General features: G+C 48.5%; 1 protein-coding gene and 1 pseudogene across 5 annotated transcripts; both read right to left on the reverse strand.

Moving 5' to 3' along the window:
- Nucleotides 1-7,212: 7,212 nt before the first annotated feature.
- On the reverse strand, nt 7,213-16,773 carry Maged2 (MAGE family member D2). 5 transcript variants are annotated; one of them, XM_087598933.1, is made up of 13 exons: nt 16,682-16,773; nt 13,795-13,861; nt 12,943-13,434; nt 11,997-12,305; nt 11,800-11,863; nt 11,470-11,549; nt 10,869-10,963; nt 10,109-10,188; nt 9,972-10,014; nt 9,583-9,645; nt 8,372-8,486; nt 7,493-7,970; nt 7,213-7,343 (listed from the first exon to the last, which is right to left on the reverse strand). In XM_087598933.1, the coding sequence occupies exons 2-12, from the start codon at nt 13,837-13,839 to the stop codon at nt 7,500-7,502; spliced, it is 1,857 nt and encodes a 618-aa protein (XP_087455059.1). In that variant the 5' UTR covers nt 13,840-13,861; nt 16,682-16,773; the 3' UTR covers nt 7,213-7,343; nt 7,493-7,499.
- On the reverse strand, nt 8,650-8,764 carry LOC147998171 (small nucleolar RNA SNORA11; annotated as a pseudogene).
- Nucleotides 16,774-17,136: the final 363 nt, after the last annotated feature.

The raw sequence follows: 17,136 nt of genomic DNA on the forward strand, positions 1-17,136 counted from the left end.
TGTTGGTCCCCTGCCCCCACTCCCATCTTTCCCTCTGCAGAGCCTGAGGGCTGGGTCAGTGGAGGGAAGAGAAGGAGATGGGCCAGGAGGCCCCTCAGGACCAGTGTCCTCTCCAGCCAGGGAGGCCTAGGCTGCCTACAGCTTGAGGCCTAAGGAAGGCCTCTGGGCTGCCCGGGAAAGGCAGTGTTTGCTGCTGTGTGCTCTCAGTCACACACTGAGCTCCCTTCTTTTCCAGAGGAGAGAGGAATGGGAAGAGGAAATGCTTTTCCCTCCATCCCTGTCTCTGAGTTAATTCACATGGAATGGGAGGCCTGTCCCCACAATCCTTGCTGCTGTCCCATTTCCCCAAGGCTTCTATCAGTCACACGCCCTGTCCCTGCCAAGCCAAGAGCAGAAATCTTGAGGGCTCCGAGTACCTGGTATAGGTGGGGAAGCGAATGTGCCCACTAGTGTCTGACCCGATTCTAAACAGTTCTGTGACTAGCCTGTATCCTGGATAGAAGACTGTCCAGCAGCCTCCCACAGCCCACACAGTGAATCACGCCATGCTGTCAGCCCAGGAGAACTCAGAAGTGCAACAAATCACACAGGCTTGTACAAGCCACCTTGATTTCCAGAGGTGTTCATGTGCTCAAGAACGGGTTCATCCTGAAGAATTTGGTGTGTAAGTGTAAGGTCAGGCTTGCTGAAGCTGCTCTGAGTGCTAGGTGGGCACATTGTCTCTGAGTGACTTTGCTTCCTCCCGTCCATTACTGAGCCCACACAGGGACCGCAGACCATAAAGCCCTGCCCATTCCCCCGCTGTGTCCAGCTCACTGGCCACATGAAGAATTGGAAACCTCAGGTACCTCCTACTTGGAGGACCCAGTAAGACCTTTGCTGTCTCCACCAGCAGCTTCCACTGCTTTGTTCGTGGAGACCACACAGCACCAGACTCCCTTCCCATAGGATCTGAGAGTCAGCCTGGCCTTCTTGCCACGTGACCACCCACACTCCCTGCTTTGATCTGCTGCAAACAGTCCAGGGCTGCCTGGCCTCTTAACCTCAAACCAGCCATATTTACAGTGTAGACTTTTCACTCTCAGATTCCTTGTCTTAGTACATGCCTTCCTCACTGCCTCTTTGCAACAGTCACAACTGCCACGACTCTCCATCTGTGTCCTTGCCTTCAGATGGCATAGGCCGCCTTCTCCCACAGAACCCTCTGCCTTTCCCTTCACTCCAGGTGAGATCAATTCACTATTGCCACAGGACTTTCCATGTCAGCTCTTTTAGGAAGACCATCCTAACACCTCCTTGCCTGATACCACTCACAGGCTGCTTAGCACAGCACCTACAGTTTATGTGATCTCTGATGACAATGAGGATCTGTCTGGTTCACAACGAGTAACTACCTGGGGAGAGATTGGAAGCTGAGACTGATCCTTTCTGAGTTTCCAGGGGCACTGAGTTGGGCCCAGGGCCTGAGTAGTTTTGCCGGTGGATGTGTCAAGATTGGGAAGAAGGAGCAGGCTTGCTCCCAGCAATGTATGGGGTGGGGTAGAGGGAGAACTGTGTCTCACATATGGAGGAATGAAGATAGGAAGTGGGTTACCAGGGTCTAGGGTAGAGAAGCAGAAGCTGAACAGTAGAGGAGGTAGAGGGAGACACACTCAGGGTACCAGTGAGCCTGAGCAAATCAATGCTCCTGTGCCCTGTGGGACTGGCTCAGGAAGTTGTGGAGAAAGGGGTTTGGTGGCTTGGGGCCTTTCAGAGGGTGCTCTGTGTGAGGAGCATTGCACGGAGGCAGAAAAGCCCTCCTGGGAGCTGACTTCTCAGGCACTGGCTAACCTTATGAGCGAGCCTCGGGTCTTGGGTCAGAGCTGCTATGATCTCTTGGAGCGCAGAAGCTCCCTTCTCCTCTAGGCGTCTTCAGGCTCAGAGTTGACACACTTCCTGTGCAGGAAAGGGCCTCATGGTAGGGAACAAGGGTTCAGAAGCTAACCAGACAATAAGGTCAAGGACAAGCAGATAGGGTGAGACATACAGAAAGCATGTGGCCCAATTACTCAGCAAAACCTTGCTCTGCAAAGGATCTGCTTACTGACACAACTCGGTGGCTCTGTTCAGGCCCTGTTCCAAGTCCTCCAGTTCTGTGTCTCTAACTGTGTGGTGTGCGCATGGTTCCCAAGGAGGGAAGCCACATGCCTTGACCCCTGATGGTAGCTCTCTAATATCTCTAGGAACACACAGGGGGACATCTCCTACATCCTAGAGCATGGCTCTGGCCCCAGTGACCGTGTGTCTAAGAACTCTGTAGTTCTAGAGTCCAAGTACCTGCACATCTCCAATGATGTCTTGCATGACCACATCATAGTGGACGGTGAAGTCGGCCATGATTCCTGAGTTGGAGAAAGCAGACTGCTCTTGCAGTGTTGGGGAGAAGGTGATGCGGACACAGGTCTCTTCCCTCTGTATCCTGGTGTATGAGGGCAAGTCACCCTCACCTGTATGGGCATTCAGGTGGCATGGAAGGCTCAGCAGAGAGAAAATTCATGGATGAGAACAGTAACAGAGGTAACATATGGGGAGGTTGAGACCTGGAACCCCTGGCACTCCAGGCTGCTTCTCTTGTCTAGCATGCCCTTCCTGCTGCCCCACTGACACTCTGTCACAAGCCCCTTGGTCTGCTCCTGCCCTACCCCATTCATCACACCCTGCCTACTAGACCCAGCCCTCCCTCAGCTACCAGCACCATGAGATAGAGGGTCAGTTCTTCACTCACAACCTCTCCCTGCCTCACTTCCCACCCCACCCAAGGCCTGTCTCTGCAGGACTCTCAGGCCCCCAGCTCCACAGGGAGCCACAGTCTCCTTCTCCTGAGACCAATGTAGTGAGTGGGTGGAGAGGACAGAGGCAGACACAGTGGCAGGGCTGGGCTCCTCTCTTCTCCTTCCTGCTGTGAGACAGGGCAGGCTAGCAGGGCTCTCCTCTGAAACTCCTCTGGGTTTCTTCTCTCTTCCCCCTGTCACTCAGAATGGTGCCTCCGAATGAGCCTCTTCCAGCCTCCTGAAACCATGGGCAACTTTTGGATCTGTGCATTTGCCCAACTGTCGTCAAGATCAACTCCTCTGGAATTTCAGTCCAAGACAAGTGTCCACTTAGAAAAGTCCCAGAGCCTCCCTTTCTCCAGAAAGTAGAGACTTGGGAATTCAGCTCCCTCCCCCTTCCTGCTCCAGCTGTCAGGAAGCTTAGGGGCAAACTGAGCCCCTTGCTCTGAGAGCCTGGTCACATACATTCCCTGGGCTTCCTTCCTTCCAGGCCTCTTTGTTTTGTTTTATCCCCACAGGACTACTTCTATCCTCTGTTTTAACCTTTAAGGAGAAGGGGGAGGGAGCTGCCATTTATAGCTTGGGACTCAAGCATGCAGGCTGCTAGATTCAGCTGCCCCCTGGGCCCAGGTCCCTCATAGTGCCCTGTGTGCCTGGGCCACTTCTTGACTTTCTGTGAGTTCTAGTCTCCATAGCCACAGCACAGGGGTGCCAGTGGCTCCTGGATAGTTGTGGGCTGTCCTAGGTATTCATTGTGTCCTTAAGGAAGCTCACCTTGAGCTTTGAGAATGTCAAAGGAAGGGAACTCTTACCACCACCACCACCAGGATTATTCATTAGGACGCTTCATGCCACGTGAAGGAAGAATGCTGTCCTGTCTTGCTGTGGGTCCCAGGGCATGAGGTGGCTGAGTAACAACGACCTCCATTGATTCATATTTTTGAGTGATTGTCCCATAGAAAGTGACACTCTTAGGAGTTTAGGCCCAGTTGGAATAGTAAGGCCTTCTTGGGTGATGTGTCACTGGGGGAAGGCTTTTAAAGCTCTGGTTCTCAATCTAGATCTAATGTGTCTTTCATTTCTGCCTCCTTCTGATCAAGGTGTAAAACTCTGAGCTCCTGCTTCATCACCATGTCTACCTGCACCCCACCATGCTTCCTGCTGTTGTGATGATGGACTCAACCTCTAAAACTGTACGCCAGCCCCAATGAAAAGATTTCCTTTATGAATTTGTTATAGCCTCTCTTCACAGCAATAGACACCCTGACTAAGCCATGGTATAACTTTTTTGAGAGAGTGATCTCCTGGGATGTATAAGGGCTGAGGCCTCAAGGGACTTCTTTCTCCTCTTTATAGAGTGGGAGAGCTGAGAATCAAGTCAGAGTGCACCTCTACATTTTCTCGCTGAAGCCAACTTACCCTTTTAGCTACATAGCCAGTTTGTCCGAAGTATCCTTTGTGACTACCTCCTGAGCATTGGGATTACAAATGGGTCATCATACCCATTAGGCTTTTTATGTGAGCGTTAAAGAGCCTATCTAGATCTCATACTTATACCGCAAACAACTTTATCTTCTGAGCTCTCTCCACAGCCCCTGGTTTGAAATACCCATTATTCTTCTTTGCACAACTCTCACTTAAGCAGCACCTTCTGTGTATCGGGGAGTGATCTTTGGTACTCTCCACGCACCATTTAAAGTAATTCTCAAAGCTCAGCAAGTGGATGCTGTTTGCATCTTGCAGGCAGTGTATGAAACCAGAGATGGACAGTGATGTATCTGAGGGCACCTGGTAACAAAGCTAATGAGATTAGTCTTTCCCTTATAGTTCCAGACAAGTTCTTCTGCCAATGCACATTGGCTGCTGACTCGTATCTATTACACAAATCTATGCCTTTGTGTGTTTGTGCAGATGTACCTAGCACACGCCAGCTTTGATTAACAACACCCTGTACACAGGAGAGCAGATGCCCTGCTTCTCTAGGTCCCTACAGCTCATGCTCTCTCCATCATACAGTTGTTCTTTTGAGAAGCAGTTTCCATTAGGTTGCAACTTGAAAATGACCTAACCAATTTCAAATGCCTAATGAGGGAATCCCCAAGTGACCGTGCACATAGACAGCATTTGCTATAGAGTTACCGGAGGCTCATGCTCTCTGCAACACCTCCCTGTGCCTTGCATTGCTTAGCTCAGCCCTACTTCAGAATGCCTGATAACCAGCTTCCAGGCGATACGGTAAGGAGCTGCAGGTTGAGCTGCTGCAGCCTGGCTTAGATGTGACCCTACTAGGACACACAGAGGAGCAATTCTTCTGGGGCAGGGGTCCTGCATCTGTTTGATCGCTTTATTTGGAAAGGCTCCTGTCATCCCTGCATTTTGGAGGATGTCAGAGGTAGAAGTGTTTGGAATTTAAAGCCAATCTAAGCTACATAGGGGTGTTTGAGGCCAGCCTGGACCATTTAAGACTGTCTCAAAAATGAACATAAAGTGAACAAAGAGCAACCTGGTCAGAAGCCTCAATTGATGGTAGTTGAGTCAGACTAGACGGCCAGAAAATGGGGAGAAAATTCGGAGAACTGAAAGTGATAAGCACCATTGGAGTAAAATACTTCAATGGCACACGTTATGTACCAGGCCTAGTTCTAATTGCTTTGCCCACAGATATTTTGAGTAGTGAGCCATGAACTCCCAGACCAGGCTGTGTGGGAATGTTTATGTCCTAATAACTCATCAGTGGCTTTCTTCAGACAACTGAGTACTGGCTCAATGAACTAGTGTACAAATTGCCCCAGAACAATAGATGCCGTGTATAATTTCCATATGGGTTGCCCTTCACATTTAACCTGTAGCTTAAAATAGTTTATCTAGTCATTATTCACCTTATGTTGGATTTTTAAAATAGAGTGCTCTTTATAAAGTGGTAATATGTCATGATGGGGATTGAAGCAAGAACCTTTTGCGTGGTAGACAAGCACTCTAGTACCGAGGTACAGTCTGTGCTTTTTGCTTATTATTTAAGCCACATTCTCAGTACTTTGCCCAGGCTGGCGGTGAACTCACTCTGTAAACCTGACAGACGTTCCTTGAACTTAAGAGTCCTCCATCCTCAGCCTCCTATGTAATAACTATATTGTACAATTACAGTCCAGTTGTGGAAAACAAATTTCAAGCGAAGGGAACAATTTGGACAAAAATATCAACAGGTGTTTTTGAGGGGGAACCTGTTCAAAGGGCTCTTCCTATTCCTAGACAAGAAGCTATATCCTATGATGTAGAATGATTTGGATTTAACTAATGTTATCCTAAGGGAAGGACTGGAAACTGAACTGTCCATTTGTTATAGTAATGGCTCATAAAGGTAACTCAGGCTGATAAGGGTACAGAAACGAGGTCTTCCATTGTTTTCTGTGCCATGGGGCAACCCCACTTGTCAGCAATTTTGTCTCCATGTCCTACCTGCCTTCAAGGCATGACACTTGGAAAAGAGCTAATGCCTAAGTTTCCCAAGAAGTGAGAAACCCCACAAACCCAGTGGCCTATGGAAGCCACACAGCAAGGGCAGAGTTCTTCATGACTGATTGACCCTCAACTCTGTCAATCACTTTAAACTCCAATTTTATACAAGGTCCACAGTCCCTGAGTTCTTTAGTACCTTCCACTATCTCTTAGCCCACATTTGTACAGAGGCAACACCTGACAATGAGGTAGCCTTTGACACAGTACCTACTAACCTACTTCCTAGGACTCCAAAGCTGACTCTACCTGCCTATCATGGGGACCACCCAGCTTCCTGATGAGACCATGAGCCCAAGTGGAAGGACCTGCTTCTAGTGAAGACATTCCCAGGAATAAAAGTAGGTCTGAATCGATGACCATAGTTATGAGTCATTCCTCTCTGACTGGAGTTTTTGTTTGTTGTTTGTTTCTTCTTCAATCATATTTCCCAAGCAATAAATATTGCTTTCATCATATATAGAGTGGAAGGGGTGGCCATTACAAGGGCTTTGTTGCTCATAAGACTTTCTCAGCAACTGGGACTCTGTTACCATAAGACTTACAGATGGTGAAGGATTCTTCCCAGAGTCCCCCGTTCACTGGCTTCTACCTAGCTAAACTACACTCTTCTTCCATGAGAAAATGTTTCTTTTGTTTCGGTCTCCCCAACCACTCAACTTTCTCTGTGCCTTTCGCCTACAAATTTCTCAAAAGGAGAGTTGAGCTTCTTCTGACACTACAATCCCCATGACTCTCCCACAAAGAAAGCCTAACTACCCAAAAGGAGAGCAATGCCTGACCTACTCCAGTGAGATGTGCCAATTCTCATTCTTAGAATCTAACCAAGGAGTGGAAACTTTGACAATTGTTTTTAAAATGTGACAGTCTACAAAAAAAGGCAATAAACTCAGAAATGGCAAATAGATTTAATATAGAGTGTCGACTTCAATTGATTGATAGCGGTTGCCTAGAGTGCTGCATTGAGTAAGTGTCTGAGAGTGCACCCTGGCTTGAGAAGAAGACGCTGTGATTAGCAATCTGGAAACACAAATAAAGGAAAATCAGTCAGTTGATATCTGGCAAACAGGTTACCATCTTTACACATGCCCCAGGCTTATCTTCAATCCAGGAGTCAGCTCCCCATCCCCCCCAAGACCCAGCCACCTCACTGCCCCCATGACAGATACCTGTATCTCACTTGTAGGAGAAACCACAGGCACCAGAGCTGCTACTGTTACTGGCCCCAGCTCCACTAAGGCCAGCGAAGAGCCCAAACGTGAGACTGGCAGTCAGACTGGGGTTGGTACTGAAGCCCCCACTGGCCCCAGCATTAGCACCAGAACCAGCAGTGCCACTGGTACTGACACTGGTACCAGCACTGGCACTGGCACCGGCACCAGTACCAGCACTGGCACCACTACTTTCTTGGGCTTTGGCTTTAGTTTCAGCTCCCGCCTGGATCCGGGCCTTTGCCCAGGGTCCAATATCAGCTTCATCCCAGTTGCAGGGCCCAGCAGCATTCTCAGAGCCAAGCCCAATGCCCATCTGAGCTCTAATCTCAGCCCTCGCCTTGGCTTCGGCAGCAGCCTCAGCCGCAGCCTTCAAATCTGCTTCCATTGCCTCTCGGTACTGAGCTGCCCATTCTTTGGGATCTTTCTTTTGCACCTGAAATGGAAATAATAACCCTTAGAAGGTTCACAATCAGAGAATTTAGCACCACTGTTTATAAGGTACCATACTACATGCTGTATGTCATGTAACTATACAGTTAGTACTACAAGTGATACTGCATCAACCATTGCAACCTTCCTTCAGCACTTAGCTAGCTCTGTGATTTGGATATATCACCCGACATCTTCTCTGAGGCTGCTTTTACATGGGCAGCACAACAATGCTGTATCGGTTGTAAAAATTAAATGATCAAGATACCATGCTTGTGACAGTTTATGACAACTCAGAAGTTTTAAAATGTCCAGATATGAACTTCAGCTCACTCTGAACATAGAATGCCCATCCCGGGGCACCCCATGACCTTCACATGCAAGCACAAATGGCTCTCCAATTACCTTACAGGCAAACTTGAGAACTTTCATCTTGCTGGTCTCGTAGTAAGAGCGTAGGCCCCAGAAGAACTCATACTCAGGAGGATTGCTATTGGGTACTCTAGCGTAGTCCAGGTACCTTTAAAGAAAAGAATCAAAGTCCATTTCCAGGGTCAGGTGTGGACCACTCATGAATGGACTAGTTTGGCTGTAGATGCATACTAAATGCTTTAGCCCTTCTCCAAAATGGAACTGTATCCTATTGGTCATGCCCAGAGGCCACATGGAAGAACTGGGGAGAAACGTGTGGGGCACTTGTTCACAGGGAGGACATGAGTCTTGTGCTCCTTGTTACATGGTGCCTGTTGGGTGTAAACAGAAGGGCCACTTTTAGAGTCCCTGCTCTGAGTACATCACACTGCAAGGATTTGGAAGGAGAACTGGCCAGGCTCTGGAAAGATCCACCGTTAAAAAAATGTCAAGGTTTTGTGGCACATGCCTTTAATTCCAGCTCTCAGGAGGCTGAAACAGGATGACCAGGAGTTAAAAGTCATCCCAAATGCACAAGTCAGTACCTGGCATTGTCCTAGGTTGCCTAAGGGTAGCACTGAAGACTATTTTGATGGAAAGAGTTTTTCGCTTTTTTTGAGACAATATTTCTTTGTGTAGCCTTGGCTGTCCTGGAACTCATTTTGTAAACCAAGCTGGCCTTAAACTCAGAAATCAACCTGCCTCTGCTTCCAAAGTGCTAGGATTAAAGGCCTGTGCCACCACCACTGGCAGAATGTAATTTTCATAAAGCACTACTTAGCAGAGTTAAAAGAATCATGTTCTAACCACAACTTTTCTTTTTTTTTTTTTTGTTCTTTTTTTTTTTTTTTCGGAGCTGGGGACCGAACCCAGGGCCTTGTGCTTCCTAGGTAAGCGCTCTACCACCGAGCTAAATCCCCAGCCCCTAACCACAACTTTTATTTGCTACCTGTGTAACCCAGAACAAACGACTTTTCACTTCATTTAGACTATTTCTACATATGTACATGACTCTTAATAACTGCTCCCTCAGAAAGTTGTTCTAAAACCACGTATGAAACAGAAATCTACGACTGCGCCCAGAATGAACCTGCCACTAGCATATATACATGTGCACATTCAGACCAAACACATGCTTGGGACACATCCATTATCAAAATAGACAGAATGTAAGGTAGACTCCAACAGCAGACAAAAGCACTTACTTCTGCTTCACAAACTCATCAGTAATGAGCTTCTTCACATCCCCAAAGAGTGAGTGATGTATCCTGACAATATAGAAAGCTCAAATAAACAAATAAATATAATCGGACCTGGTATACTTCCCAGATGCTGGCAGAGGCATTTAATTCCAAGATAGAAAAAAGATTTACAGCACAAAGAAAGCTCCGTGGAAGCTCAAGAGATGGTTGAGAGGGTGAGCAGAGACAAGAGCCATTTCCCCATCCACACGGGTCAGAATCTTGGGCCCATTACCCAGCCCAGAATCCCCACCCCCAGCTCCACCAGACCACCAGGCTGATGTAATCCTGGGACCGTCCTCTCTTGCCAAAAGACAACATGGACAGCAAGCGCTGAGAGAGCCCAATCATACCCAGGGCGCAGCCCCAACTTGCGCAGCACCTCCCAGATGACAGCTGCAAGAGGAGGCAAGAAGGAGACAAGGACAGAAAATGAGCATCTGGAATTCAGGCAACAGCTACCTATTCAACTGCATGCCCAGCCACTCACCCTCACTGGACCGATTTCCATTCATGAAGATGATGCTAAGAAGCACCATGAGGAGGCCCAGCTTAGGTGAGTCCTTGGTCCTAAGACAGAGAAAATTTACGTTCATGAGCCGTCACCTGTAGGGCAATTTGTTGGGCCAGCCTCTCCTACATTCTGCAGATAGAGAATTCAGCCTACTCTATGGTTCCAGCTATCTGTGACCCAAGGCAAGGTGCGTGTACTCTTGAGCCAAGCTCTACATGCACCAAAATGGGAAACCACATGCTACTCCTACCTAGGGTTAGAAGGACACGGAAGAATGCCTGTCAACCCAGGAACGTTAACACTCTGTCAATGGATGTCTTGTCTTTCTCTCCAAAGTCCCAAACACCCCTGAGAGTTCTCCATGGAACTCCAGTGACATTCCTGCTCTCAAGCATCGTAGTCCTCCCCAGGAATCCCTCCCTCCTTTGAGAGTCATCCTTCCACAGCCAGGCCAGCACTTGGTAGAAGACAGAAGTAACAACAGGCTGATTTCCTGGAGGCTTGCTGGAGAGAGAGCCCCCTGGCGGCAGTAATGCCCCGCCCCAGGCTCTGGAACCTTTCTCTCAGTCTAGCAAGGAAGGCTATTACCCACAGGGATCCAGCCATGTGCGGGAGCTGGAACAGGGGCGTTTAGGCCATTTAGGCCCTCTTTCCTGAGCTTCTAATAGGCCATGGAGAGAGGGATGGATGGATAGAAGCAGAAGCCCCTTCCCACCCTAGCACTTTCCCAGCTTACGTTCCCAGGATGCCTGCATCAGTTGGCTCTAAGGTACTGAGAAGAATATACAAGTGGTCATTCTTGTCAATTTCTTTCAGTTGGATTCCAAATACCTATGGATAGGAAGAAGAGCTTATCAAATCATAAAATTCAGCCTCCTGTGCATCCTGCAGTTCCTTTATAGCTATGGGTGTTCTCTCTCTCTCTCTCTCTCTCTCTCTCTCTCTCTCTCTCTCTGAAAGAAAGTAATAGACTACCGTATATAAAGTACATAGTTAGGTGTTATTGCACATATAACAAACACTGGGTGGTTATCTATAGCATCTTTTTAGTTGGTGGGAATTTAGGGAGACAGAGGGGTGAGCATCTGCAATGCATGAGATGGAGTATCCAGCAGCAGACAGAAGTTTGAACTAAGCTGCACAGCTTTAGTACTAGGTGTGTTTCCACCACTGACTTGCTGTGTGGTCAGTGGCCACCCCTCCCTGGCCACCATGTGCTCATCTCCACAGGGATGAGGACGTAGTAGGTCGCTGCTTCCCTCCACAAGGGTGATCATATACCTTTCTTCTGTTTAAAGCTTCCCCGGTGTGCCCATCCCCCAGGGCTGCCCCTTCACCTTCTCCAAGGAATAGCCTGCTCGTTCAATGATTTCAGGGTATACATCCGTATATTCTTTGATGATGTCCTTCAGCATATCTGCAAATGAGAGTGTTGCAAGCATCTGTGCTGTAGAGATAGCGGGTAACCCCGATGCCCAGTTAAGACACTCTGTTGCCCATGCCATGGGTGGCAAAACCAGGTTGGGGGGCTTTTCAATAGAGACCCTACTGTTGGGAGAACTTTGCGAGAAGGGGCGGGAGCAGGAGAATGAAGGCTGTCCCCAGCACATTTGTAAGAAGGCAAGAAGGCAGAGCCCAGGAGAGGGACAGTGTTTGTGGGACTCTACCTGAGCGCCTGATGGGAATCTTTGTCTGATCTTTAGCCAACAGGTACTTCACCAAATCATTTGCCTAGGTGAGAAAGAAATGGTGAAAAGCCAAAAACAAACAACAAAAAACAAACCACAGCACACTCCAAAGCACAACAGAGAAGATATCAGGCAGGGCAATGGAAAAGGTGACCTGTCAAGGATGGAGTTCATACCCTTCCTTGTAAAAGGGCCACATCTCTGGGTGGGGGTGCTTCGGGTTCCTGGGATGACTGCAGCTTGGCAGCTCTTCTTCGGGCCTTGCCTCTCCGAGCTCTAGGTGACCTCAGGGAGAGCAAAGCTCTCCGAGCCCAGGCAGCCAACCGAGTCCTTGATGCCCTGCGGGCCCAGAACGCTATGGGTCCCCTTGAAGCTCTACGGGCCATGGAGGCCATTAGGGCCTTTGAGACCCTCCGACCACCTGTGGTTTCTGAAGTCTGACTCTGATCACTGTTGCCGTCCTCTTCCCCTTCCAGGTGTTTCCCCTGCATCAAAAGAGGGGAAGGTGGAGATCAGCAAGTGGTACAGATGGCTCTTTCTCCTAACTCAGTCTCTTCTGGAAAGTACCCCCAACCCTGTCTCTTCTGGGATACATCCCCCCAACCCTGCCCTTGTCATTAGAGTCTTCCTCACTGGACACTAGCCATCCTGAGTCATGGGCTTATCACTGACTACCAGTTGGGAATTTCCTCCCTGAGTGGATCAGGAACAAGTCAGAAATAAGGCCTGAGGCTTTTCGTCTTCCCACGTCCACCACTGACTCTGCTTCTAGCACCGTAGACTAGTCAGTCCTCTTTTTGGACATCAGGTTCCTGCTCAACAGAATGACACCATCGGAGTTAGTTTCAGATATGAGACTACACATGTGAATATGCCCACCTCAAGGCCTACAGTGTACAGCTACTCTGTAAATATAAAAACTGTGTTCCAGTCAGCCTGCAGCTATGCATATTCCTGCCTCATCTCCCCACCAGCCTGTGAGCTCTGTGGATACAAGAACTGTGACACACTCCTCTTAGTGTTCCCTGTGTCTTTCAGGAACACAGGAATCATTTTAATGTTGGCAGACAAATGAGCAAGATGAATGTGGAGAAGCAAGGACAGTTATGGCTGAGATCTTACCTTTTCGGTATTCTTGGCTTTGACCTTGGGCCGAGTATCCTGATTCTCCTGAACTTGGACAGCTGCACCCTCAGGCTCTGGTTCATCTGCCCCAGACTGAGAGGCAGGAGCCTCGGTCTCCGGAGTCTTTGTATTGACCTTAGAATCGGTAACAGAACTGACCGTTTTGGTCTGGGTTGCAGGTATTGTCATAGCCTGCAGGTCAGCCTTCTGTGTCTTGGTGTCAGCTGCTGGACTCTTGTTTTCAGCTGCCAGAACCTGGGTCTCACTCAGCTGTGTGGTAGGTGAGGCCTGGGTGGCAGCTGCCTCCGAAGCCTCTGGGGCCTTTGAGACCTCTGTCGCCTTTGGGTTCCCAGAGGCTTTGGGGACCTTTGCAGCTTCTGAGACCTCTGGTGCCTTTTCAGCCTTTGGTGTCTCTGAGACCTCCAAGTTCTGGGTCACAGTCAACAGGTCCTGCATCATGGAGCCGCTGTCCTTTTCTGAAGCTTTGCCCTGCAAGGGAAAGCAAAGAAGTTTACTGACCTTCTTCCCACCCTCAACAAGGCAAATGGTCCCAAAATTCCGAGGCTACACTTCTCTGACTAGCAAAGACTCTTACCTGCGGTGTGCTCCGACCACCCTAGCCTAAACAGGCCTCCCTTCTCTGAGTTACAAAGTAATGACAGAACAAGGGCCCGCCCACCCTCTCTCCCTTCCCTCTGGCCTACCCTCCACTGGGGAGAGGGGATGCACCCAGACAAAGAAGTGGGTGGAGAATGACAAGGATGGGAGGAGAAGCTCCAAGGATTTAGGGCAGCAAAAGGGGCTGGAAAAGCAAAGCAACAAGAAAAGGGTGGGGGGGATCGGTCTTACCTGAGAGCGAGCTGGATCTGCACCACTCTCACTTGTGTCAGACATGTCTCAAGTTCACCTGGCAAAGCTGAGTTCAAAGAGAAGGCCTGGGTCAAGTGGAGAGCCCGCTGAACGTTGTATCCCTTGTTCTGCCTAGAAGCTGAGCCTCACCTTCTTTAGGGCCCCAAAGCCCAGCCCCTCCCCGAGCCCCAACCAGTAGGTGCTCAGATACAGAAATTCTGTCTCTAGGTCTCAGTTCTCTGCAGCCGCACCCTCCCCTCCTCCAGGAAGATGTGCCAGCGCGGCAGCTCTGAGGACCCCGCCCCCTTTTCCCAGCGCACCCCCCCCCCAGCCGCAGGCCTGGAGTGCGCATGCGCGTCTTCTGCAGCGCCCTTTCAACCCCGCCTGCTTTCCCAGTACAAACCCGTTCTTTGAAGTCCACCGTGCACATGCGCATTGAGCAGCTGGCCCTGTCTCTCTGCAAGCCCTACTCAACACGCCCCTTTCTAGCTATACATACAGCGCATGCGCAATGGCCATGGTCTCAGTCCAGCACCCAGCTCCTACACACGCCCCTCTCCAGGTCCGCAATGCTGTTCAGCCCCGCCCCCTCCCCAACAAGTCTTCCCTCCTTCCAAATTGTCGCAGTGTCTGGTGGTCCTAGCCCCTCCCCTACTCACATCCACCCTATCAATTTCACAGAGTCTCTAGGTCCCGCCCTTTATCCTAACACGCCCCCCTCCAAACGGTAAAACCCAAATTGGTTTGGCTCCTTCCCTGTAACACCCCCTCCTCAACTCAGGATAGAACTAGTGATTCCAACTTAGGCCCAGTCAAACGGGGTCCAGTCCCCTCCCTTCCTAGCTGGATGGATTCGGTAAGATTTGGCTCTTAAGGCAGGTTTTCTCCAACTCCAAGAGGGTGGGGCCGACCCCTAGCAGGCTCTCATCCAAAGCTGGGGCCCATGACTTACCTCGTCCTCCTGCAATTCCTGAGTGTGTCCACTCTCTCCAAGCCCCTCCGAAACTCAGATACTGCCCTCCCCACTAAAGGCCGGAAGTGGTCCCGCCCCTTTCCGCCTCCCTAGGGGGCCTCCGTCCCAGCCCGTCTGCCCCTCCCCCCTCAACACTCCTTATTTCCCCCCTCCCTATTCCCTCTGCCTGACTCCAGACTCCCTATTTCCCATCGCATTTCCTACTTACTCTACAAAAATCTCTTCCCATTCCTTACATCCTTCTCTGTACTACCTATGCACACCCCCCTCCCCAGTGTCCCTTAACCCTTCTCTGCATCCCCTATTCTCGTCCCTGGATCTCGCCTTACCCTTCTTATTCCCCCATATTCTTCCTTCTTCAAACATGCACAGTTCCCCCTTTCCTCCCCTCCACCTCTGCCAGTCTCTGCTGTCCAGTGCATATACAGCTTGCTACTTTCTTGGTCGACTTCATTCCCACACCGCATTAAATGCAGCACCTCTGCTCCAGCTACAGTGGTCAAATAAGAATTGCCCACCTGCCCAGCTATGGGTTTCAGGTAGTTAGAACCACTGTCTGCTCACCAGGAAAGCCCAATCTTGTTCCCTCACCTTGTCCTCCAGTGAGTCTGGGATGCGTGTGCCTGCTCCTCAGTCCCTCTCGAAGTCTCAGCCTCCTGGACTAGAGCTGCAGACAGCCCAGCCCAGCCCAGCCCCTTTCCGCAGCCCCCTACCCCCGCCCCTTCCTCGGGGGTGGGGCAATGGGGCCCTGCTCAATGCTGTCTGACGCCAAAGCCCATGTTTATGCCTCTGTACCAGGTTCGGTCTGAAGCCCTTCCAACCCAAACTGCCCCAAGAAAACGATTCATTCATTGAAATTATTTATTTTATATCATTATTTTTCTTACTACAAAAGTTGTCATGTGAAAACCAGAAAAAGAGCAAAAATATGTAACAGAATATGAACGGCTATCTTTAATCTCCTTCTGCAGACATACTCATAATATTGAATATTTTGACAGACATTCCTCCATATTTTTTTAATTCATAGTCTGATTATTTGGGCTTTCTCCCTACACAGGCTACTGTTCTGTAACTGCTTTTTTCAAGTTATATATTCAAACCTCTTTCCCTTAGTGTATATTTTCTTAGTAATGTATAATGTTTTCTTGTAGAGATGTCCCATAGTTGATTTATTTAGTTCAGCTGCATGTACCTTCTGCATGTTTCTCCTTTTTCAAACTATTACAAACAGTGCTACAAGGACATCCTGGTGTCTATATTGGACTGTTGTTTTATAATGTTTTGCTGATTCAAATCATTTGAAAGACTACCATTTTCAGAGTAAGTTAACTGTACAAAGTAATGACTTTTATGGCATTTACAAATTCACCCTCATTAACATTTCTCACTAGTTTGAAATGGCACTTCTGTTACCTCATACATTCACATAAATAATTGGGTGTCTTCGAGAGAACAAGATAAAATGTAAAGACAAAGAGAAGTAGACAAAATATCATTAGCAACAGAGCATGTGAATGCAGACCCAGAAAAAGCTTATTATAAACTATATTTCATAGAAACTATAGAAATGAAATTCAAGATCTTTCTTATACACAAATACAATCTGCTCCATGAGGTCACCTTTCCCCTTATTGAACAAATGAAAGATAACGAATCCCTATGCTCTATGGACAATTTGATTCACACACATTTTCATATAGCATCATGGCGGGTTTATATATTCGTTTCATTTTCTGTGAACTGTTACTTCCCCCAAGTTTGTAATGTCACCCTACCACTTTCTTATCTCCTAGGCTCTGTCTGCTGACCATTAGAGTAGTCTCTCATTTTCTTCCAATTCTGGTACCCCAAATTCCTATCCTTTCCAACTTATGACAAACTTTCAATACCAAGATAATAAAGTTCTCAAACCTGAGGGTCCTGAGGGTCTATGAAAGCACCCTACAGCTGGTCACCACATAGATGTTGTAGGTGTGTCTTTTAGAAGGTCTTAGATGTTGTATGGGGATTAAGTGTCTTCTTGGAACTAGAGAGCATAGCTATGACCTTGGTAGTCATCCAAACAAGCAGTGCTTGTGGTTTGGCCTAGAGTGTTAGCAGGGGAGATAGTGAGGAGATTGGCGGGGGGGCGGGGTGGACTGCTAGGACTTAATGAGTAATTAGATTGTGGAGGGATAGATTGGAAGAAAGAACATAGTCAAATATTGACATCTTTATTTAACAGAGAATGCAGATAGTGACTCTTTCACTGAGTCATGGAATAATGGAGTTAAAAAGAAATGAACGTTGATTTTATAATGGAGTTAAAAAAGAAACGAATGTTGATTTTATGACACCAGTGGTACATCCAGGTAGAAATGTCATAT

The sequence above is a fragment of the Rattus norvegicus genome, chromosome X (genome assembly GCF_021556685.1).
Source record: "Rattus norvegicus strain SHRSP/BbbUtx chromosome X, alternate assembly SHRSP_T2T, whole genome shotgun sequence".
Taxonomy (NCBI): Eukaryota; Metazoa; Chordata; class Mammalia; order Rodentia; family Muridae; genus Rattus; species Rattus norvegicus.

Excerpts from the sequence above, each read along its gene's own strand:
- Maged2 (XM_087598933.1), bottom strand. The coding sequence starts at position 13,839 with ATGTCTGACACAAGTGAGAGTGGTGCAGATCCAGCTCGCTCTCAG. Across the intron at positions 10,015-10,108 it reads TGGAAATCGGTCCAGTGAGG|CTGTCATCTGGGAGGTGCTG; the intron begins GTGAGTGGCTGG and ends CTCCTCTTGCAG. Across the intron at positions 9,646-9,971 it reads AAGTTGGGGCTGCGCCCTGG|GATACATCACTCACTCTTTG; the intron begins GTATGATTGGGC and ends CTATATTGTCAG.